Source organism: Ictalurus furcatus, chromosome 22, assembly GCF_023375685.1.
Source record: "Ictalurus furcatus strain D&B chromosome 22, Billie_1.0, whole genome shotgun sequence".
Taxonomy (NCBI): Eukaryota; Metazoa; Chordata; class Actinopteri; order Siluriformes; family Ictaluridae; genus Ictalurus; species Ictalurus furcatus.
Window position 1 is genome coordinate 19,904,979 of NC_071276.1, and position 23,403 is coordinate 19,928,381.

General features: G+C 43.0%; 3 protein-coding genes across 9 annotated transcripts in view; 2 read left to right on the forward strand and 1 right to left on the reverse strand.

The window, feature by feature from the left end:
- trmt2a (tRNA methyltransferase 2 homolog A) overlaps window positions 1–265 on the forward strand; it is an 11,379-nt gene extending 11,114 nt beyond the window's left edge. For both annotated transcript variants that reach the window (XM_053610119.1, XM_053610120.1), the window contains exon 13: window positions 1–265. This exon is cut by the window's left edge and continues 338 nt beyond it. The gene's annotated coding sequence lies outside the window, so the exon portion shown is untranslated.
- A 2,177-nt stretch (window positions 266–2,442) lies between these two features.
- On the reverse strand, window positions 2,443–10,009 carry dgcr8 (DGCR8 microprocessor complex subunit). Its single transcript, XM_053610118.1, has 14 exons — window positions 9,893–10,009; window positions 8,213–9,187; window positions 7,689–7,851; window positions 7,414–7,556; window positions 6,946–7,252; window positions 6,406–6,603; window positions 5,766–5,867; window positions 5,554–5,652; window positions 4,810–4,892; window positions 4,614–4,714; window positions 4,417–4,523; window positions 3,527–3,654; window positions 3,277–3,390; window positions 2,443–2,975 (listed from the first exon to the last, which is right to left on the reverse strand). Exons 2-14 carry the CDS (start codon window positions 8,885–8,887, stop codon window positions 2,892–2,894), a joined length of 2,304 nt encoding a protein of 767 aa, XP_053466093.1. The 5' UTR covers window positions 8,888–9,187; window positions 9,893–10,009; the 3' UTR covers window positions 2,443–2,891.
- Window positions 10,010–11,915: 1,906 nt separating this feature from the next.
- tia1l (cytotoxic granule-associated RNA binding protein 1, like) lies at window positions 11,916–22,632 on the forward strand. Of its 6 annotated transcripts, none has more exons than XM_053610257.1 (11): window positions 11,916–12,243; window positions 14,224–14,320; window positions 14,590–14,688; window positions 17,383–17,437; window positions 17,871–17,958; window positions 18,166–18,241; window positions 18,363–18,483; window positions 18,584–18,682; window positions 19,092–19,176; window positions 19,373–19,508; window positions 21,577–22,632. In XM_053610257.1, exons 1-11 carry the CDS (start codon window positions 12,212–12,214, stop codon window positions 21,724–21,726), a joined length of 1,038 nt encoding a protein of 345 aa, XP_053466232.1. In that variant the 5' UTR covers window positions 11,916–12,211; the 3' UTR covers window positions 21,727–22,632. The 6 variants fall into 6 exon arrangements, with proteins under 6 accessions (XP_053466232.1, XP_053466230.1, XP_053466233.1 ...); XM_053610255.1 differs by having other exon boundaries at window positions 12,034–12,243; window positions 21,574–22,631; XM_053610258.1 differs by having other exon boundaries at window positions 12,034–12,243; window positions 18,363–18,480; window positions 18,587–18,682; window positions 21,574–22,631.
- The last annotated feature ends 771 nt before the right edge of the window (window positions 22,633–23,403 follow it).

Below are 23,403 nucleotides of genomic sequence, written 5' to 3' on the forward strand. Positions count from 1 at the left end.
TTTTAAAAAAACGCAGACACAAAATCCTGTTTGTTTTTTTCTGACCCGGAAATTAGCTCCGCCCCCTTTCCTTTACTGGCGTTAAAAAAAAAAAAAAAGTGCAGTTTTAGTAAAAGGGGTTTGGATTATCCATCTCACTGTCAGCACCGCACCTTCTACACACCAGAGCGGGCAAGAGTTACATACTGCTACTTTAATTTTCTTATTGTACATTTAAAACAAAATTGAAATGACACGAATAAAGAATGAGAAATGTCTGGTTACAGTCATGACACGTTTATTCATTTGCATAAAGAAATCACCGTTCTATTCAGCGATTTATCAAGTCACACGACGAATTCAGGGTTTTTTTTTTATTATTTTATTTTAGGTAGCGCTGTTCCAAACCAAAAATAAAGACAGAGCACGGTAACGCTCGGGCGTGTTCTGAGAAGTTGCACACGGTTTTCTTCACAGCAAACACACACACACGGAGAGCGACAGGACAGGCAGTGAAGTGTGGATTCGGTGGCGGTGACGATGCAGAAGAAGCAGCAGCACGTTCTCGAAGCGGCGGCGTTGCGTTCACGAACACGAAAGCGGTAAACATTCAGAAAAAGCAACAGCAAAAAAAAAAAAACCACTACACACTGTTGTTCCAGCAGTTTATTGCGTCCTCGTCGTTCTGTTTTTTTCCCTCCCCGTCTACGTATACGCAAGAAACACACTGATGAAAATATCCTGAAGCAACCTACAGGCTATAAAAATGCATAAGACGTTAAGCTTTGGTTCGTACGTTCTCTACACGTTATCGTCACGTGATATCGTTTTGTCTCTTTTTTTGTTTGTGTCTGAAATAATCAAATGTATACAGTCACGATGCCCAAAACACACACACACACACACACCCCACACACACTTTACATTCTAGTCGTTGAACTAAAAATAAAAAAAGCTCATGCTGGAAACAGCAGTATTATATTCTCACTCCACAGCACACACACCACTAGGTAGCGCCACTGAGTTTGCTACATGAGAAATGGCACAGAACGTGAGCGCCGAGTATAACAAACGTCTCTCAATCTTTTTTAACGTATTCATTTATTTAATCTGTAACAGTTCCTCTGCCAGAGAAGTGTTTAATGCTCCAAGCCCTTGTGCTTGTGGTTTCTCTGCAGTGCTAAAGGCTGAAAGGAAAGCAAGAATCCCGCTCCAGCAGCAGTTTTCCCCCGCAGCACGCTCGCTGATATGTATTATCCTGCATTTCCCAAAATGGGAAAAAAACAACATTTGTGCGTCTCGGGTTTCGGACCTGCCAACCCAGAACCGAGTGAGGATTTCAGATCGAATCGGAAGGCGGTTTTATTTCAGAACAAGCACCGGTGGGCGATGACGGATCCTGCACCGCAGTAGGACGTGTGTTACAGGAGCCCCGCCGTCCCTGTCCATCAGGTCCAACTGTAAAACTAAAACGTTCCGCTGGCGTCGTGATTGTCGTCATGGTCCGAGTCTCAACGCTAGTATTTACGGCTCCAGTATCGGAAAAAAAAAAATCACAGGAGGCTGGTACGCAAAACGGAGCTTTCGGGAAGACTAGACCGGCATTTCATTTTCGAAACGCACTTCAGAGCTTTTTCTTCCTATATTATGAAAAAGATGTGTACAGCAATTGATTTAAAAAAAAGAAAAAAAGTGTGCATGCAAACTTCTCGAGACTTCGTCGTAAGCCTATTTTGGTCCAATTTTCCAGTTGGTTTTTTTTTTAGCTGAAAAAAAAAGTCAAATTTGACCGTTTCTAACATTCAGTGACCTCCTTAATGCGAACTGCTCACACATACTACTGTAACCTTAGCTGATGGACTCTCACGTTAAGGAGCTCTCCTTTGAACGTGATCTAATCCGACGTGAGATGCGGAGAAGGGGGCGGGGCTTTCTGGAGGACAATTTAAAAAAAAAAAAATCGGAAGTCTTACACGACGGGTAGGCTCGTGCGGTACGGATTTTTATTCCCTCTGCTCGCGAAGTTCCGTTTTAAGTACCATGCAACCGTAAACGGGTAAGGAAGTGAGATGACAAAGGGGCGGGACTTACGCAGAACACTTACAGAACCATCAATCATTCTCGATTCAGATCTCAAATCAGTTCAATAAAAATCTGACATTTTAATTCGAGATGACGTCCGGGGAACGACGCACGACACAAAGGGCGGCAGGTCCGAGACTGCTATTTAAATTTATTTTAAAAAATTAATTGAGTTTTTTTTTTTTTAATTGTCCCCCTTCCCTCCCCCAGCTAATTCAAACTTGTGTGCTGCTCAAATCCAAGATACAATTCGCCAACGTGCAAACTGAACACGGAATCTGATCACACGCCACGGACTCGCAACTCCTTTAAAAAAAAAAAACACTCTACAGAAATCTAGATTTTTACCTAAATCCATAACAGTGAATGTGGAATGAGACGTCCAACATGAAAACCTTTATTAAATCAATCATCTATATATATATTTTTTTTAAAAAGCAGCCACAATGTTTAAAATCCACAACCGCAAAGCATCCAGACATCACGCGAGTACGTACTTCATTCATGGGAAGTAAGTGACGGCGGGTTTTGTATAAAGAAGAACGGGTCGGGTCGTGTACGGCGACGTTTCACCTCGTCGCCTGGTAGTGCATCGGATTAAATTAACTTCCTCTCTCACACACACACACACACACACACACACACAGCTTCACATTCAGGCAAACAGAACCCTCGTGTCTGTGGGAAAACGGAGCTGGTTTCACCTTTGCGCTCGAACTGCATAATTTGTGGTTTATTTATTTCCGTGTAACGATGATGAAGTGACCTTCAGTGCCTTTTTATATTTATAATATCTTCAGTGTGAGTGAGCAGGGCGGTGAGGGTTCCCTCTAGACGTCGACGGTGCACAGAGGCTCGCTGCCGGGCTGCGCCGACTCCACCACCGTCATTTTGGGCTTCTTTCGCGTCTCCTCCTGGTAACAGGGAACATAAGGTGTGATCAAAACAAATAAACAAACAAACATACTTATCTCTGGTAGAGATTCTATACGTCTCTGGAGCTGTAAAATGTCCCATTAATTAATACACAATTCTAATCGCTGTCGCGTAAGAGGAACAAAACACTCGGCGCCCTGCCGTCGGAGGAAAATGATCCACGACGGTTACCATAGTGACTAAAGTACCGGCACGTCTCTGAGCACGTTATTCCGCTCACGTCACAGATTTGCCAACAATTACAGTTTTGTACAATTTAAAGGAAGAGGCTCATCTCACCCTCTCTCGAGCCAGTTTCCTCATCTCCTCTTGGAGTTTGTTCAGAATGTGGAGGTTGGGCTTGTTCTTTTTGGCGTACTGCTGCAGTTCGATCACACTCTTGTCTGAGTTTTCCTACGCAAAAGAGAAACACACACACACACACACACACACACACACACACACACACACACACACACACACGTGAACCTAAATAACACAGACCTACTTTCTTCAACAGCTCTGATTATTACTCATTTTTTATAAATACCTTTTTCACCATCTTGTTGTTCTCTCGGCCGTACATGCGCAGGAGAGAGCCCCAGTTCTTCACGTGAGGGTGCAACATCTGGAGGATCTTCTGAGACGCCAGCTGTTTACCCACTCTCTTGTTCTTACCTTTACAGAGCACACAGACCGAAATCTTGGCACCGTATAACAAAGACGTGACCATCGCTTATTATTCATTCCGAGTTATTATTTCGATTCCGTCTCTTTTTAAAAGTACGTACGGAATACGTGAAGAATAACCCACTTCACGTCGTGCTGTTAGAGGACGATAATCAACGACAGGATGGTGCGATTATGATTATTATTATCCATAACGACACCTTTGCACACGTTTTATTCCTGTTCTACCACAGCAGTTACCAGGTTGTTGTTTTTTTTTTAATTTTTATTACTACACAACGTGCTATACTTTATCCACCTGCAGTTAGTTCCTGCCTCGGCCTCAACAGCCTCTCTTTTCTCTCCCCAAGTTAATTAGAACCACAAAGAAGCGTAAACTCCTTCGTCCTGAAGGTGTCAGAAAACCTAAAGTCACAGCTTTACCTCCGGCACTGGAGACTCCTTCCATACATGTTAAACCAACACACTTCTCCTTACAGAAACTGCCGATATGAACTGTTGCTATAGAAACGATAACGTCTTATTATCTATAAAAACCTGCACTACGGTCAGCTCCGCTTTCTTTCTTTTTTTTTTTTTTATAAAAGATTAATTGAGACCTTCTGACCAATCAGAATCCAGAGTTCACAGTGTTGTGGGATAACAAGTTCTTTGGGCTTGAAGTAATTTTCCCAGCATCCGCACGTATGCGGGAAATAAGAATAACGAGAAGACGTCAAAACAGTGCGGGAGGTCCGCGTGAACACTTACACCATCCGCGTACGCTGTGTTTTCCGCACGTCATCACGTATTCGCTCTTCTGGTTCTTCCCCGGGATGACCTCAAACTTGATGCTGGTGTCCCCCATCCCATGATTTCTGTGGACACACAGTAAAAAAAAAAGAAATAAAGCAGCTTTACGATGCCGACTCTGTGAAATATTCATCCTCTCCGGAGCAACGCCTTACCTCTTAAGGCACTCGTGAAGGATCTGGTAAGGTGACAGCAAACCTGCTTTGTTGGTCAGTTCGTACACTCGCGAGTCTTCAATACTGATATGGTTAAAATACTGAGGAGTAAAAGGTGAACCGCCGGTCAGTGCTCAGATCGTGTTTAACTCGCAGTAATTAAAACGCGGCGCGGGCGCGGCGCTGGCGTTCGTACCTCCAGTTCGTCTCCTTCTACTGGCTTCTCCTCAGCCGTCTGCTTCACGAAGTCCGGGATGAGGATCTCCAGCGTGGCTCGAGCTGCACCACGGCATCCGGAACAAAGGAAGCGCAGGAAAACGTTTTAGGATAAAAGACCTCAAGACGTTCTCAGATGATTTACATTTTCCCCACCGACAAAGTACCAGAACCGCTAGTACCAAAACGGTTCCGGCTGGAGAGTCAGAGTAGAAAGATACAACTGTTACGGCCGTTTATCGCTACTGTGTTCAGCGAAGAATAAAACACTCGCCGTCATTCGGTTACGGGGAAATAATCAACGACGGGTCAGCGCCATGACGCGGAGTTACTGAAGCAGATCATTTTCCTAAAACATGTCCCTGAAGCGTTTTATTCCTCTTCCACCACAGCAATTCGCCAAAGATTACTGGGTTTTTTTTCCCCTTTTCGTTTATAGCTTCTCATTTAATATGTTTTTCTCTCAAAGCTAATAAAATGTCAATAAATAAATAGATAAATAAAAATAAGTGGTAACACTGGAGACTCCTTCCATAAATATTGGAAGTCCCTGGGAACGAGCTGTTACTATAGAAACGATACGTGTATGCGGTTATGTGCATAAAGAATTGGCACCTTGAATGAACACATAATATTATATATATTTTTTTTTTTTTAAAGAGAGACATATCCTGAGTGGATGGAAGCACAACAGACATGAAAAAGAATGTAAATGAAACAATACCAGCTTTATTCTTGGCGAGTTTTTTGCTACTCGCCGTTCCCGTGCCGTACGTGACTCCGTCTATAATAACAGAAGCTCCGAAGGGTTCACTTGGGTTTTCTGAGAAAATAATCAGACACAGACTTAACGCTTTGAACAAACATCACTGACAGAATCTCTCTTCCACACACACACACACACACACACACACACACACACACACACACACTTACCACATTCAAAAAAGTTGTAAACTGGTCGGACCTTGAGCACACGTTGCATATATTCGTGCAGGATGCAAACCTCGGACTTTCCGTTAGGGTTGATGACGAACTCTGGAAGTAGACATGAGGACAGCAATCTGATACAGAGTCCTGCATAAGTATTGACCCCCCCCTTTTTTTTTTTTTTAAAGCATCAGAACATTTGGCAGAAACCCCCGACACTGCAATTCTACTCGTCAGCCGGTGAAGCACAGTGGTTGGTAGCATCATGAAATGCTTTTCATCAGCAGGGACTGGGAAACTGGGATTGTCAGGGTTGGGGACCCCGAAGCGACATTGGAGTGGTTTAAAACCAAAAAGGTCAAAGCCTAGACCGCGGCAAGACACGAAAACAATCGGCCGCCACGAAACCGGACAGGACTTGAGCGAGAAAAATGGCCAAAATGATCAACCTGGTACACGTATCCCAGAGGAGTTGCAGTTGCATGAACGTCTGTCTGCCAAATGCTGACCCCGAGGGGGTGAATACTTACGCAACTAACAGATTTCTTTGCGTGTCGATCAAACGCTAAAATAATCCCAATCTCTAAGAACTCCGGTTCCGAACCACACTGACCAGCGAACTTTCCTTTTAAAAAAAATTATTTACCTTTCTTAGTGGGTGCGTCCTGCACCGAAAGCGTGATGAGCTTCTGATTGGCCGGGAGGATGGGCCTCTCCGACTCCGCCTGCTTCCTCTTCATGTCCCTGTTGAACTGCCTTCGCTCCGCCCACGTGCGGAACTTCTTCACCGTCACCTGCTCGAAGTCGAAGCACTTCTCTAGGTAGCTGCGAAACTCCTCGATGTCTGGGGGGAAGGAGGGAGGGGTCTGAGTTTCGAAATTCATCTCGTATCCACATCCGTGAACATAAACGGATACTCGCAAAGCGTCAAACGCTGTCGAATCCAAAACGTGAACGACACACGAATCACTTGGGAGTCGAGCATCTTAAACTGAATCAAAATCGGCTATTTTTTTTGTTCCGTTTCACACTGCGCATAATTGAACACAAAGTTAATTAACCACGTAATTTATGCGTCCTCCTTTTATTCGTTGGTCAGAAAAGGGGGGGGATCGCGCCACAATTCCGTTCAAAAGGACTAAACGCTGCGGCATACGTGAACGTCACCGACGCTTTCATCTCTTACCAATAGACTCGTCCTTGCACACCTCCACCTTGGCTTTGACCTGCCCCAGCGCTCCCTGTGCCGTCTCACCCCCCTGGCCGTCTTTCTCCTCAGGCCGGTTGTCCGTCGTGTCCGGGTTGGACTCGTCGCACGTTCCCTCCGGAGCCGTGGAGTCGGGTTCCTCGGTTCTCTCCTGGGGTTCTCCCTCCTCCCCGTCCTTGACCGGAGACACGTCAGGAGTCACCTCTCCGTTCAGCTCCCGCTCTTCATGTTCCTTCATTTTCTTATAGTGCAAACAGGGGATGCTACTGGTAGGAGGGTCGTGTTTCTGAAACACAGATGTGGCTTTCAGAATAAAAAGTTTTGGCAACCCAAAACCCCAGTTTTTTTTAACGTGTGTTAAAATTACATGGAATATTTCAACATCAAACAAATCTGTTATTCGAATATACACTAAAGGTGCAGTCTTGACCCGGACCCGATGTTTACCCTGATGCTTCCAGTTCCCAGGAAGTAAGGTCTGGACCAGGTAACGACTCGGGTCTCCCGGTGGAGGTAGACTGGAATGCCGGAGTTATGGAATGTCATGATCCATCCGTCGGGAAGAGGCTCTGTAGGCGGACGTCCTCGACCTGCACCGAAAACCCACCAAAAAAAACCCTCCGTCTTTAACACTTTTTACAACGTACACATCACAGTAACAACGACGGCGAAAAATAATCAGCTAAGCCATGATTTATATTCAAAACTGAAGAAAGACTCACTCTTGAGAACGGTCTTAATTTTGGTAATCATGGGCTGGACACCCTGCTCAGTGTCAGACTGATGATCGCTGTCTGCTGCGTATTTATCCTCGGCCAGGCGCATCTTCTTGGGCACGGGCATGCCTTCTTCCAACAGAGCATCTACATCGTTGTCAAAGTCGTCCTGGAAGAGACGAGCGGTTACAGGCGGCGTCTCGCACGCGATGTTAGCGTGACCTCTAGGTGGCAGTATCGCATGCGAGACACCATAATGCACAAGAAAGGAGAAAATAAACCCCACAAAAACACAAATTTCAAGAAGAGTATTAGAGAGAACAGAAAGAACATGTTAAGGACGTAATAACGCGTAGCAACGGTACTCCGTCTCCCGAAAGAAAAAAAAATACTCACGCGACACATCCGAGCGTGCAGAGTTTACAAAAACGGACGTCTCTCGGGACGCTCAGGAAGGCCAATCTCTTAGATTTTGTCCTGTGTTTAAATTGGTTTCTTTGTATGAAAACAAAACGAGATGCCCCGTGTACCTCGTAGGAGTATACGTGGTCCTCGTCATTGGCCTGCTGCTGCTGAACGATCATCTCGGATGTGTACTCGCTCTCCTCTCCATCCTCCGCGTCCAGGAAGTTCTCGCTGAAATCCTCCAGCTCGTCCAGCACAGCGAACTCCACCTTGTTCTCCTGCTCGGCCTCGGGTTCTACGCCTGCGTCTCCCTGCACCGTTCCCTCTCCTGCACTACCCATCGCCTCGCCGTTCTCTAGCTGCTGCTCGTCTATCTGACCCTGCCCTGTGTATAACACTTTTCTGTCTTTGCCCTTGCTGCTGACGCTGCCGCCACCGCCACCGCCGCCGCCTCCGCCATCTCCTCCGAAGCTGACGCTGATCTTAACATCTCGGAGGAGCCTAAGGTCAGGGAGGAAGGAGGTGACAGGGGGAGCGTGGCGCCCGGTGCCCGGGCACGAGTCGGCGTGTAACGCACGACCGCTAAAAGACGCCGAGCCCTTGGTGAGGAGCGGAACGTCGGAGTCCTCGGCCGGCGCGAGCGAGGGTCCATCACCGCCGGAGCTAACGTCCATTTCCTCGGCGTCACTGGACGTTTGCAGGGGAGGTGGTGGAGGAGCTTTACATTTACCGCTTCCTGGCGTTTCATCGTCAGGAGGCTCCAGAGGGAGAGGAGGCACAAACTCACTGACATCCATCATCCAATTAATAATATAGAATATATATATATATATATTATATAACTAAACCTGCTTAGAAGAAATCTGTCTAGCTTAGTGAAGTGTTAAAAACTAAATCAAAGACCAAAAGGTACACCTAAAACACACCAGACGGAAGTAAACACTCGGTTGCTTGAGCACGCTAAGCCGACTACATTGTTCTTTTCATTAATGTAGACAGCTTTTTAGAAATCACTGTCTCAATTATTGGAAATCACAATGCGTTCAGCTTAAACCTTTGCCCACGATTAAACACGGTCCATCCTCCGAAACGGTGGTCAACTGAGAAGAAAGAAATAAACAAGACATCAACATGTTACAGAGCAGTCCAGCAAAATAATAATAATAATAATAATAATAATAATAATACAAACATTTCTACAATTCAATTTTTTCCAGGTGTACATTTTTAAACTTGCAGGTTCCAAGTAATGCCAACTTTGTTCAAGTCACAAACTAGCCCAAGAACACTTTACTTATTTAATTTATTATTAATATTATTTATTTATTTAAAATCTCATACGGTCACATTTAAACTTTTATCTGTTGGACATCATTCGCCTCACTAGATAATAAACTTACATTACATAAAATTCCCACGAATGCGACTTTTCCATTAACAAAACATTTATATTCATCCTAAACTACCTTCTGATGAAGCACATGAACACATCGTGCTAATTTAAACATTGTCTCTCTTAGCTGTAAACCTAGCCTGAGCCTAGACCAGGGCTGAATCCCAAATCGCGCCTTAATCCCTTTAGAAGTGCACTACATATATTTGAAATATAATAGTTTACATATTCTATGAAGTGCGCTATAGCTATATACATAGCTATATACAGTAGTAAGCCAGCCATTTGGGATTCAGCCTCACACTAGCCAACAGGCAAGAGGCACGATTTGAATTTAACGTTAAAATAAACAAATATTAAACAATCAGATTCTCAACATCGTGCTAAATACGCTCGAGATAAATTTACTCACCTGTCTAAATAGTAATTATTTTTAAAATCGTCATTAAATAGCGCTATTTCTTCGTTTTCACAAGAGTCATCCTCCCGCCCCCTCCTCTCTCCGCCATGTTCTAACGTTCTCACTACTCAGCCGTCCTTACACCCGCCTCTTTGCCGGTGTCTCGGCGTCATGGATTGGCTGACTTGTTTATAATGCTTGATAGTGATTGGTTCATGCTTTTCGCTGTTCCGTGGTGATTGGCTGCATGTTCTGAGGCGATTACATGTAGTCCCGCCCCCCACCTAGCGTCGACCAGATGGAAATGGTTTTATTTTTTCAACCAAATAGAACAAATATAGGCATAAACATTATTTTATAACAAAATAGAAAAGCGATACGAATAAACAAGTTGTTAATGAACATACATTTGTACTTTTTGTCCCTTGGACTATCATCAGGTCCAACATAAGAGGCAATTTATCAATGTTACCTCGTGTTTGTGTGTGTGTGTGTGTGTGTATATATATATATAGAGAGAGAGAGAGAGAGAGAGTTAATATGGCAGCTTTCAGTGGGGTGATATTAATACCAACACTTCTGTCATGTTTTAAAAATACTTCTGAAAAACTTGTCGATTAAAGGTTCAATGCAATGAAAATGATGAAACAATGAGCCTATAAAGTGCATTCCTTACCCTGGAAAATTATGCTTTCAGGGCGGGCTTTCTGATTATAGCCATGGCTGTGAATGAGCGATGATTGCATTTCAGTGCGACACGGCTGCAGCACAGTGATGATAATTACATTCACTTCTAATGTAAAGTCTGTTTAATTCTTAAAAAAAAGCAATCCACTGATAATGTTTTTTTCCCCTATAGAAACAGAGACAACACAACATAAGAACAATGCATAGGAGGTTGTTCTTTTCAGCTTTTCAGGATTTGTGAATAGAGGGTTGCGATGTTAGGAAAAGAGAAAGAGAACGTACACAAGAAAGAAGGCAAATGTAGAGTTTGCTAAATGACACACAGACACACAAAATTCAAATGGAAATATCTCTGATTTATTCAAAGTAAGGCAGAGTATATATCAGGCTTGACACACAACAGATACAATGGGTTAACTATTGATTGGGCATATTTGCATAAAACAGGAAGCATATCCATGTAAGACAGGAACAACTCCATATATGGGTTTCAGGAAGTCATAGCGATAAGAGCAAATGTTATTCAGGAAGGTATGGTATTCAGTGAGACAAAGGAATGCGCAAATGGTGAGGGGCTTTATGTCCGTAGCTGGTTGAGACTGGTTTTGTGCAGTGGTGGAAGAGTTAATCAACGGAACAAAGAGGAAACGTGTTAACATCTGCAACAGAGAGGGAAGAGTGTTCACAGTCAACTTATCAGCGTGTAACATTTCCTGCATGTCACTGATGATAATCGATGCAGTTTGTGTATTGTATTTCACATAAACAGAACTGCACAGTGAAATCAAATTGCGTAATTGCTTTTCTATGTGGCATGAACTCCTATATATACAATATACAATATTATGAAATGACTCCCAGCCTGCTAAATTGCACAACATATTCCAGTCTGTTCAATCTTTATGAAGAGTACTTTTTACTAAACTCGTTCAGGAGTGTCAAACTCATTTTAGGTAACAGACCACAATACACTTATCATAGTCCAGTGTAAAGAGGGCTCTATGCAGGACGCTCGAGTTCTTCCACTGTCTTCCAACCTTTACACACGGTGTCTTCACAGAGCTTGCTTTGTGCACGGGGGCATTGTCATTCTGGAACAGGTTTCCAGTGAAGGGAAATTGTAATGCTGCAGCATACAAAGACATTCTATACAGTTGTGTGTGTAAAACTTTGTGGTAACATTTTGAGCAAGAAAGCTATATGGATGTGATGGTCAGGGGCGCAGATACTTTTGGCTATAGAGTGTACATTTTTCTAAGAAACTGGCCTATATATACACAATAATTGTTCTATTTTGAACAGAAAGAACCGAAACTACAATATTTGTTGATCACCTATTAGACCAGCCAGGCTTTTGTTTGTTTATTTATTTGTTTGTTTTAAACCCAGGTTTTATCTGACTCTACGCTGTCTTCCAATCCGGTAGGTGGCGACAGAGCGGGATTCACGCCCCCGAAATCTCGCGAGATCGAATATTGCAACGTCATTACGATGTTTCTGGAGTAACGTTAGAGGAAGTTATTCCAGTAATTTCTCTTTAGCGGAAAACAAAAGTTTGCGGATTTAAGTCGTTGAACTCAGCTCTAGCCTTTACAATATACCTTTAGAAAAATTTAACCGGAGGTTTAGAACCTTTTGAACAGCATGATGTCGGATGATGACCAGCCCAAGACGTTGTAAGTATATCGAGCTAATTAGCATAAAAGTGAACTAGCTTACATGCTAGCTGACTAGCCTGATAAATGGTCACGCTGTAGCGGAGAATGATTAGCATTAGCCAAAGAGCTGGAATCGTCCCAACTCTATCAGATAGCGTAATAAAAACGACGGTTGTTAAATCATAAAGATGATATTCCAAAAACCGAACTAAAAGTGTTAAATAAAATTGTTTTTTTTAAAAAATATATAATATTGGCTAATTTGTAAAATTAGCGTTAGCTAATGCTAGCTAGTTAGCATAGCGGAGCCGGGGAATAGAATGTAGCCACCTAGCAAAGTTATTTTTTGTTCAATCTTAGCTCATATCGATTAACAAATCAATCGAGTTGTAATCGGTTGATTGATGGATGGATTATATGTAATATATGATGATATAACACGAGCTCTGTGTTTAGTTTTTGTTTCAACGCGCCAGACTTTGACACAAGTCTAGCCGGCTAAGTTTGAGCTTTTATGCCGTTTGCTAACCGGCTAGATCCGGTTTCTGGCTCTTTAGCGCCCGTGTTAAGGTTCTGCTTTGCCATTACGGCAAAAATAAAGCTGAATGAGCGTTTCTAAAGGAGTAACGATGTGTGGGAAACGCTTGAAGGTGCTGGGTGTGGAGCGGGCGGAGGTGGCGGGGTGACTAGCCTGCTCTTAGTGCCGGGGGTTTGGGTGAAAACGTGGCAGCAGTCAGGGCTGAGCATGGAGGAAGAAAACCCCGAATAAAGAGCTCAGGAACACCATTATCCGCCTTAAATACAAGACTGAGTGGTTCAGACCATTTCTTTCGACTGTTTTGTCTCTCGATTTGAAATAAAATCCCCCATGGGATTATAAGTGGGCGTCAAAAAATGGTGTTTTGGATTTTTTTTTGTATCGCGCACACACACACACACACACACACACACACGGCAGTACACAACTAAAAAATGCAAAAGAAGCTAAAAAAGATCCTGAGAAAGGTCAGGTGTTCCAAAGTTAGAATTTTTCCCTCCTGTTACACGCTCCATAATCCTTCTTTCCCTTCTCTTAAACTATCACACACACACACGCACACACCCCGCAACACCCCGTCTGCACTTATGCCCTTTCTTTGCATAAATCAATTCCGTCATTCCGTTTGTTGCTTTTCAGCAAAAGCGTGGCTGATTTATTTTTAGACTAGGAAAGAAGGGGGAAAATCAAATAAAGCGCCTCTCTACTCATTTACACTCTCTTATCTCTCCTCCGTCTGTTCTCCCTCTCTTTTCCTTACCGTTTGTTAAACTGAAGTGGTGAAAACTTTCCAAGATATTCCAAGCACGCTTGTAAACACCGTGAGTCTGAAGTTCGCTTTCTGACACCGCAGACTTTCTTCTTCTTCACGCAACCTTGTTCCATTCTTGGCAAAGCATGCTTCCTGGGGAATTAAATACATAAAAATGTAAATGATTCATCCCGTAATCATCCCGTAATCTCCAGAGAACATTTGGGTCGAACTGGGCATTCTAGACATGCGTGGGTGTGGATACAGTGTGGATGCATGCGTGTTTTTCTCCGTCCAGGTCGTTCCTTTAGATGTGTATTGCCGCTGCGGGTCTGGAGCGAGCGAGTGAGCGTTTGGAAATGACGCACAAGTTATCCAAAAAAAGGCGCGATTTTCTTGTGTTTTATATTAGCGCCTCACGTTTAAACCCAACAGGACAAAGTCTCGTGCTTCGATAATCCACTGTTGAGTCTGTTTAAGATCGTGGTGTAGTAGATCTCTAATGCTATAGGTTGTCGTAGAAATCGGTCAAGCCGATCAAAATAAATAACACGCACACCTCTCTTCCTTGACTTCCTGTTTCAAAACGCCTCGTTATAAGGAGACGTAACATGGCGTCACGATTCCAAGCCGTTTCACGGTACGCTACTTGAACTTTTCTGAAAGTAACGTGACCTGGTAAACATGTTCCGTCTTTCTTTTGCCGTAGGTACGTCGGAAACCTCTCCAGGGACGTGACGGAGGCTCTCATCATGCAGGTGTTCACCCAGATCGGACCCTGCAAGAGCTGCAAAATGATCCTCGATGTGAGTAGACGCAAAGAAGCGTCGGTGTGAGGGCGGAGCTGGAAGTAACGCAGCTCAGCGATTGGTCGGATTTTCAGCTCAGCGCAGTAGTCTAGCGACTGTTAAACGCTAAAAATCTCTAAACGCGAAAGCAAACACGGCGTTTTCCAGAGTGACGGTTTCTGTAATTATAGCGGCGCGCAGGATTACTTGAGCAGATGTGTAAGCAGGGTTTCTGGCTCACGGCTTTTCTTTCTCTCTTTTCTTTTCCCTCTCTCTCTCCAACCCAGACGGCAGGAAACGACCCGTACTGCTTCGTGGAGTTCTTCGAGCACATGCACGCTGCTGCTGCCCTGGCCGCCATGAACGGACGGAAAATATTAGGAAAGGTAATATGAAAGACTGTTCAGATTTGCAACTTTGTGTTTTTTTGGTTTGTTTTTTTTTAGTTTTTTTTTTTAGTTTTCTTGTTTTTTCCCCCCTCCCAACAGGTAAGTGAGGTGTGATCGATTTAACTGATTTAAAAAACAAACAACAAACCTTCTTGATCCTGTTGACGGCGGTTTGTACATTTGCACTTGGATATATGCTCGCGAAAGTGAGTCTTTTGAGTGGAAACGTGTGACGAAAGGCTGTGTATCGGTAGCTACTGTTACTACGCTGCGCTCACGACACGCAAATTTTGTCGCTACGCGTAGTCTTAACGCAAATACGGCTGCACACGCACAGCAGGCCGCGTTTATTATGCTGGATTCATTCGTACATCGTTCGTACGGGCGTTTACACAAGGAATTTGGATCGCCGCAACGGTATCCTCGACTTTTCAACCGTCTTAAACGTGACCATTCATTCATTCGTGACGTTTACGTCTCAGAGGTTCTCTGAGACGGGCAGGCTAGAACGCCGCTTAGCATCACTTATCCACTGACTCCTAAATACAATTCCTGATAGTCTTCAGTCAGATTATAACCTCTCGTCTAGGGGGTCTCTCTTCTTTTGTTTACGTAATAAATTTAAAAACGAGTCATTTCAGCATTTTTAAGAAGTCATTTTTGGACAAATTTCTTAATTGAGTGCGTGCCACGAGCCGCGTCCTTGTTTTCCAAGACTAAAAATTCAGAAACGAAAGTGAATGAGCGCAGCGCGCGCAGACCCGATCGGCCCGGACATGTCAGGTGTTTGATGTTTGCGTCTTCAGCGATTCATAACTGGAGTTTTAATGACGTGTCTGTGTGTGAGATAACAACATAGTGTCCCAGTTATGCTTTTTCGGTTATTACCTTTCATGTATTGTGTAATGGAGCGCGCACGTAAAACGTTATCGTCTCCCAAAAGAGAACCGGTTCTGAACTGGCCGAAACGAGTCGTCAGTAATTCCAGCCCGACTTCCCACTCGAACTTGCGTAGGCTTGTAGCACGTTTGCGTAATGTGCCGGTGGTCTTCATCGACTGCCTGCGATCATCGGATACTTTTGACGCGCCCTGAAACACTGTCGTCGTAGCAGAGGCCTGGAATACAAGTGCTGAGGAAGCCCCCGGAGCTGGTATTCAGGTATGGGTTCTGACACGTGCTGTCAGAGCTGTCAGTCACAACAGACTGGGCCATCTGACCAATCAGAGCAGAGTAGGCTCTGCAAAAAAAAAAAAAGCGCCTTACAACAAATCTAGTGACTTTGGTCAAACATTAGTGACTTCCCAAATATCAGCAGTACTGTCCTGCTTTCCCGCTGCACTCACACCTCTCTCTGCGTCTGCTCTGTTCAGCGAGGGGCCGAGAGCCGGAGATTTAACATCACCGATAACGAGACGCACCCTTCATCCTAATTTACATCATTCTTATGGGAATGTTTTTTAGAATGTTTTACATGTAAAATAGTCCACGTTATGACAGCCTAGTTCTCTCGTTCGTAGTAGTTATAGTGTTCAGAAACACTTTTAATCATTCATGTTACATACCTGTCCCTTATATAGTGTTGGTTATTTTAAAAAATCATAAAAGGTATAAAAAGTCATTTTAAAAAAGTACAAAAGCAAAAAAAATCTACATCTATCAAAACTGATTGATATTTGGTATAACGATAGATAGATTTCATATAGAATAGAAAATCATTATATCTGGCCTCCTCCAATATTTCGGGGGGGGGGGGGGCACATGATAGGGGAGGCTTGGGGGGGCTTTATTTATAAAAGGTTGAGAACCTCTGAGTTGGAGAGACCGGATCCCTGATCGCACCGGTTCCAGACACCGAGAGAAAAGAGATGCTGCGATGTATATTATGAGAAAATTAAAGTAGTGTTGTATTTCTATACACACCCCCTCCCTTTTTTCCTTCTTTTTTTCTTTCTTTTTTTTTTCTTTTTTTTTTTCTTTCTTGTTGTAAAGCCAAAGCTGCGGATTTAAAAGTTCTTCTGACAGACAGCAGCTCGTCTTTTAGCAGGCGTTCAGGAGGAAACGTTACAGTTTAAACATCTGCTTCATCCCTTTTGTCATCCTGATGCTGTTTAGTCCTGAGCTCATGATTACAGTGTATTATCTACTCTCTCTCTCTCTCTCTCTCTCTTTCTCTCTCTCTCACACACACACACACACACACACACACACACACCAGGCCACCTCCTCCTCCTTCTTCTTCTGTTCCTCGCTGCCTCAGCAGAAATATATTCAGTGCAAATATTTTATCCTCAACAGGTAATGAAGGAGCGTTTGAGGAGTAATACACGTTAATGTCACTCTGTTGTAAGTCTCTAGAACTTTTTACTCCGTAGAAATAAGTGTGTATATGTATTTTTATTTTTTTTTACAGATTTCATTTTTTGATCGTTTATAATTTTTTTCCATTTTTTTTTTTTGACTGATCGTCTAGGAACTTTTTTAAAAAATTTTATACTTATTTTCCCCTGCTTATGGAGTTTAAGTTAGTTTTTTCCCCTCATCAGTCTGTCTCTACGTTTGGAGACTCATGTTAATATCACACGAAGTAAGTTACAGCTTTTTTTCCGCTTCTTTGTGTGTTTGAGTGTCTTAATGTCTTGTTTTTTTTCTCTCTCTCTCTCTTTTTCTTCCCCGTTTGTGTTACTCACAGGACATGAAAGTGAACTGGGCCTCCATGCCGAGCAGCCAGAAGAAAGACACAAGCAGTAAGTATCGATGCCTCGTGGTGAAAGCGATCCCGGGTGGGATTTAGCGGTTTAACAGTCCCGGGGTTGAGAGTCGTGCGTGTCGACGGCGTTTAACATCCATGAAACTAGTCAGTTCCTGTTCTCGCTTACGTTACAGCAGCTGTAAACGCTCGCTCCTTCTCCAGCCTGAAGAAAAAGCGTCAACTCGTCTGTCCTGGAAATGTCTAAAATCTTTAGTGTTACAAAGTGCTGACACTGGAGACTCCTTCCGTTAACGTTCTCCTTTAACGTCATACATAGTATATCTATTTATGAGCTGTTATTTTAAAAACCTTATGCTACACTGTACTACATTGAGATGTGATCACCTTCAGACTATTCAGAATGGAGAAGCTGTGACATATTTGAGTTCTCTTTAATATTTTGTGTGTGTGTGTGTGTCCTCATGCAGATCACTTCCATGTCTTTGTCGGCGACCTGAGCCCAGAAATCTCCACAGAGGACGTCAGAGCCGCCTTCGCTCCGTTCGGAAAAATATCGTAAGTTTTGCTCGTTTAAAGTTTAGAGTATAGCCTGAGAGAGAGAGAGAGAGAGAGATTTTTTTCCACTCTAAAATATATAGTGTCAAGAGGTGATGTGTGAACGAACCAGTCTAACAAACATCTTGAGAGAATTGTTTTTTTGGATTGTGTGATTATTTGTGAGTAATTCATTATCGGGATGTTTTTTTGTGTGTGTGTGTTCAGCGATGCTCGTGTGGTGAAAGATCTGGCTACTGGGAAGTCCAAAGGCTATGGATTTATCTCCTTCATTAACAAATGGGTAAGGGATTATTATATAATCAACACGGAACCGTAGTCCACATTTTCCGCAAAATTCACGTCGCTAACACCGTCAGAGGTTAACGTTGAATTCCTGATGATGCCCGTTCCTCGCTCGACAGGATGCGGAGAACGCCATCCAGCAGATGAACGGCCAGTGGCTGGGAGGCCGGCAGATCAGAACCAACTGGGCCACCAGGAAGCCTCCTGCGCCCAAATCCAACCTCGAGAGTCAGTCCGGTAGTCAGTTAGAAACTCTTCTCCTTCCTCACACATCCTAATCCTAATTCAGAAACGGGCTCTCGTCTGACACCGGTCCTTTCCTTTCTCCTCCGTCTGTTAGCAGGCAACACCAAACACCTGTCCTACGAGGAGGTGCTGAACCAGTCGAGCCCCAGTAACTGCACCGTGTACTGCGGAGGGGTGACCTCCGGCCTGTCGGGTGCGTGCAGCTCCTTCGCCTCCGTCCGCTGTCAGAGCGTATAAACGGATAAAAAGTACAACGTGTTGTTCTTAAGCGGTGATGTACTGTAAGAGGAGTAAACCTCTGTGTGTGGTGCTGTTAGGAAAATAATCATCAGGCACGTGGGTTTATTCGTCTATTTTATTCATTTTTTTAAATTAACGGACGACACAACGTACTTTTTATCCGTTTATAGTTATGTTTAATGTTGTGGAATGTCGGGCAAATTAGTTCCGGTTCTCACTTACAGTGCTGCTTGAAAGTTTGTGAACCCTTTAAAATTTTCTCTATAAATATATATGTATAAGTAGATAAAGAGAAGCCGATTAAACAGACTAAAGATTGAGCGTGATCTAATGTGACCTCACTTCCTGTTCCTCTACTCCAGATCAGCTGATGAGGCAGACTTTCTCTCCGTTCGGGCAGATCATGGAGATCAGGGTCTTCCCGGATAAAGGGTACTCGTTCGTGAGGTGCGTTGTATTGTTTATGTTGGGGTGGGGTATAAGATGGCAGGATGACAGGAAGTGGTTTATTCCACTGGATCCTATCACCAATGGTGTGTTGTCTTCAGTAGTTATATATAGCTTTAGGAGTAAAGCTAGTTTGTTTAAAAAAAAAAAAAAAAAAGGTTCCGTATGAACGAGTAAACTTCTCCTCTACCTGCAGGTTCGATTCTCACGAGAGCGCGGCCCACGCCATAGTGTCTGTGAATGGGACGTGCATCGAGGGCCACACGGTGAAGTGCTACTGGGGTAAAGAGACCGCAGACATGAGGGCCATGCAGCAGATGGCCATGCCCCAGGTAGAAACCGCTTCTGAGGAAATTTCTGATACACTCCAGCTGTTTGGTCGCGTTGTGTTAAACATTATAGCTGGCTAGTAGGATTTATCTTCTCTACGGGTTGCTAGGGTGAACTTAAAAATGTTCGTAGTCGTGTAGCGTACAAATTCATCATGTGTTCGGGGTAATTAATGAATTTTTTTAAATTATAAAAAAAAATACAAATGAATATATTTAACAGTGAAAATGAGAAATCTTCTGCGCACAATTTTAACATCAAATCATCTGCTTCAAATGAGTCGTTTATTATTATTATTATTATTATTATTATTATTATTATTATTTCTTTAAAGTAAAAACGTAAGCTAAATGTATCGCTTTTCTTCGAGAAGCTTAATGTGTCCGTTTATCACCCAGCTCTTAGATTCAGCGGATATTAAAATTGCGGGTATAAATCGTGTCAAATCTTTTTCTACATTTAATGTTCTACAACAGCTAACAACGTTCCAGTGAAAAACGTGCGAATGAACTGATTGCATAAGTATGTACACCTCTTTACTCTGTTAAAGCGCTTTCTGCTTGTAATACGGCACTCTTTAATATTTTTGTGTTTTTAGTAAGAGTCTATGGGCTTGGCTCACCTTCATTTTGGTCATTTTATTCCACTTTTCCTTGCAAAAATGCTCCAGATCTGTCGAATGGCAAGAGGATCTCCTGCACACAGCCCTCTTCAAGTCATTCCACAGGTTTTTAATAAGATTTAGAGCCAAAACATCATCTTTAGAAGACTTGGATTTGTGCTGTAGGGTGTTATTGTGCTGCTGGTGTTTTGGAGAATTATCCACGATCTTGATTAGAGCCCCAGTCCCAGCAGAACCGTAGTTTGATGCTACCACCACCATGCTTCACTGTGAGGACAAACTGTATTGTTTTTGAACTAAACATATCTTTTTTGCCCAGAAAGTTCTACCTTGGTCTCACGAGACCATAACACGTAGTTTGGAGTGTTTTAGGCGAGCTTGGATGTCGTGGAGAATGAGAGACTGTCGTCACATGCAGGGAGAGAGCAGTACTTACCAGACTACCCTCCAGCCCCTTTAATGTTTCCAAAGATCTCCGTTTTCTCGTCGTTTCGTGAATTTCGGAGGGACGTCCTGTTCTTGGTGTCGTCACTGTGGTGCTCCGTTTACTCCACTTGTCGATGACGGCCTTCACAGTGTTCCACGGTCCATCTAATGTTTAGTAAATTCCCTGTTTCATACCCGATTCCTTCCCACAGTGAGATCCTTTAAGCTGTGTGGCTGCAGAAGTCGGATGAAACCAAGGTGACGTTACGAAACCCGTGCAGAAACGTCCGATCTATATTTGGGGGAATTAGGATAATAACTTTTGAGAACGTGTGATTGGTTCGTTCTGAGCAGCGTCACATGACCCATTATAAAAGTGTGCACTCCTACACAGCCAGGGAGTTGAGATTTGTTTTTGTTTTCTTCTAGAATGTTTCGGGTTTGTTTTTCACTTGAACAGTGTTAGCTGCTGTATCACATTAACGGTGGAATAAGTTCTGAGGATTTTATATTGGTTTGATTTCTCTACATCACAATCTGCATCTGCAGGAAATTTAAATATTCGTGTTTTAAATTAATTAGGCTAACTAGATATTCTTCCTCTCTCCTTCTCTTTGTCTCGCTGCCTCTGTCACTTGCTCTTTCACTCTCTGTCCATCTCTCGCTTTTTCCATCTCTCTCTTCCCGTCTCTCTCTCTCTGTCACTTTCTCCGTCTCTCTCTTTCTCTCTCTCTCTCTCTCTCTCTCCCTCTCTTTCTCCGTCTCTGTCTCCCTTGTTCTTTCTCCCTCTCTCCCTATGTCACTCTTTCTTGCTCTCTCGCTTTCTCCATCTCTCTCTCTTCCTATGTCACTCTCCTTCTCTCTCCCTCTGTCTTTTTGTTTCCCTCTTTCTTGCTCTCGCTGTCTTTCTATCTCTTGCTTTCTCCATCTCTCTCTTCCCCTGTCACACGCTTTCTTGCTCTCCCTCTCTTGCTTTCTCCGTCTGTCTTTCTGTCTCCCTTGTTCTCTCCGTCTCTCAGCAGAGTAACCCGGCCTACGCAGCTCAGCCGTACGGACAGTGGGGTCAGTCTTACGGTAACGGGCAGCAGATGGGTCAGTACGTCCCTAACGGCTGGCAGATGCCGACGTACGGCGTGTACGGTCAGGCCTGGAACCAGCAGGGCTACAAGTAAGTACACCAGCACGGCGTCCGCCACCTCCTCCTCTTCCTCTTCCTCCTCCTCCACACGTACCCCGATCCAGGAGGGCAGAACAACGTCAGCGGGACGGACCCATTCCATCACGAACGGGGGGGTGGCAACGGACTCCAACCCGATGTACAGCATATTCGGATCATTAGCCCACCCTCTCCACCTGGTTTTTGTTTGGTTTTTTTTTTTCTTTCTTAGGGTTTTCTCCCTTCATCTTGTAGTTTGGACTGATTAAAATAGTGTCAGTCTTTTTAAAAGCGTCGTCTTTTTTTTTTTTTGGGTTCGTTTGCCTTTTTGTAATGATTAATCTCCCCACCCTGTAGTTTGATCCCCAGGTTTCAGTAGTTTCAGGGTTTATTATTATTATTTTTTTTCTCCAATCATTAAAAGAAGTCAAAGTGTTCAGAAACGTTACCCCTGTGTACCATTTTGTGAACTTTTTCCCTCTGAGATATAGTTTTGTGGTTTTTTTTTTTTTTTTTTTGTTCGTATGGACACACTGCAGCGCAACATGATTGTTGATTTGATTTTTCTTTTATTCACAGTCTGGTAGTTTTGTAAAAAAAAACAAAAAAAAACATAGTTATATAAATAAAATAAAATGGAGGCGGTTTCCTCAGTGGCCTTGACATGCACCTGAAGTTCCCACAACTTCTCGTGAAATAACATTGTTCTTAATTTCTCCAGCTTTTAACAAAATTCATTATTACACTTTTCCGCAAAACTTTTTTTTTTTTTTCCTTCTTCAATTTAATTTTCCTTTCTGCGATTAACTTTTATTAAAGATGCCATGTGGTTAATGTTTCATTATAATGTACAATGCTTATGTTAAGCTCTGATGTTTAAACGTCCTTGTCTTGCTCTTTTTATATATATATATATATATATATATATATATATATATATATATATATATATATATATATATATATATATAAAAATAAAAATATGAATATATATGAATCATGTTTGTTTAAAATGAAAGTTAAGTTTAGGCTAGGACACCAGAGTGCTGTACGTTGTGTGTAAAGATATTTTTTGTAATTGTGTTACTACGTTCGCGCTTGTTTACCATCCGGTAAATCGTCCGGGCGATCTCAAAGCCGCTCTGTTCTCGACGTATGGAGTTTAGATTTATTCAGACGTGCCGTTTTAAACGTTCTCTCTCTTTTCTTTTTCTCCCCTTTGCGATTCCTTTCTGGGTTTTTTTTTGTTTGTTTGTTTATTTTCACGGGCAAACATGTCACTGTGTTGATTTTACAAGCCAAAGACGAGGATCGCCGTCAGATAATCCCGAACGCTCTTTTATCAACTCAACCGCTGTAGATAGATCCAGTGTACTCGTGGAAGAGGAATAGGAAGTCCACTTCTCCTGCTTTTCCACTTCCTGCCACAGAGCCGAGCTGTAGATGGTCATATCACAGGTGCGTGTGCGTTGTTTTTTTTTTTTTTTTTTTTTCTTTCTTTCTTTTTTCTTTATCCCCCCCCCCCCCAAAAAAAAAATCACGTCTCTCGGGTGCGTTTTCTTACTTCGTCCTGTTAATCATCACTCTGTCCTTTTAAAGAGAAGAGCTTAAGCGATTAAATCCTGTTAAATCTGTTTTTTGTTGTTTTTTTTTCCTTCCAGTTTTTTTTTAAAATCTCCACTTGTTTTGGCTA

Coding starts and splice junctions, on each gene's coding strand:
- dgcr8 (XM_053610118.1), bottom strand. CDS start 8,887: ATGATGGATGTCAGTGAGTTTGTGCCTCCTCTCCCTCTGGAGCCTCCT. Junction 7,557..7,688: donor AATTAAGACCGTTCTCAAGA/GTGAGTCTTTCT, acceptor TTTTCGGTGCAG/GTCGAGGACGTCCGCCTACA. Junction 5,868..6,405: donor GGACGCACCCACTAAGAAAG/GTAAATAATTTT, acceptor GTCTACTTCCAG/AGTTCGTCATCAACCCTAAC.
- tia1l (XM_053610255.1), top strand. CDS start 12,212: ATGATGTCGGATGATGACCAGCCCAAGACGTT. Junction 14,321..14,589: donor GCTGCAAAATGATCCTCGAT/GTGAGTAGACGC, acceptor TCTCCAACCCAG/ACGGCAGGAAACGACCCGTA. Junction 19,177..19,372: donor AAAGGGTACTCGTTCGTGAG/GTGCGTTGTATT, acceptor CTCTACCTGCAG/GTTCGATTCTCACGAGAGCG.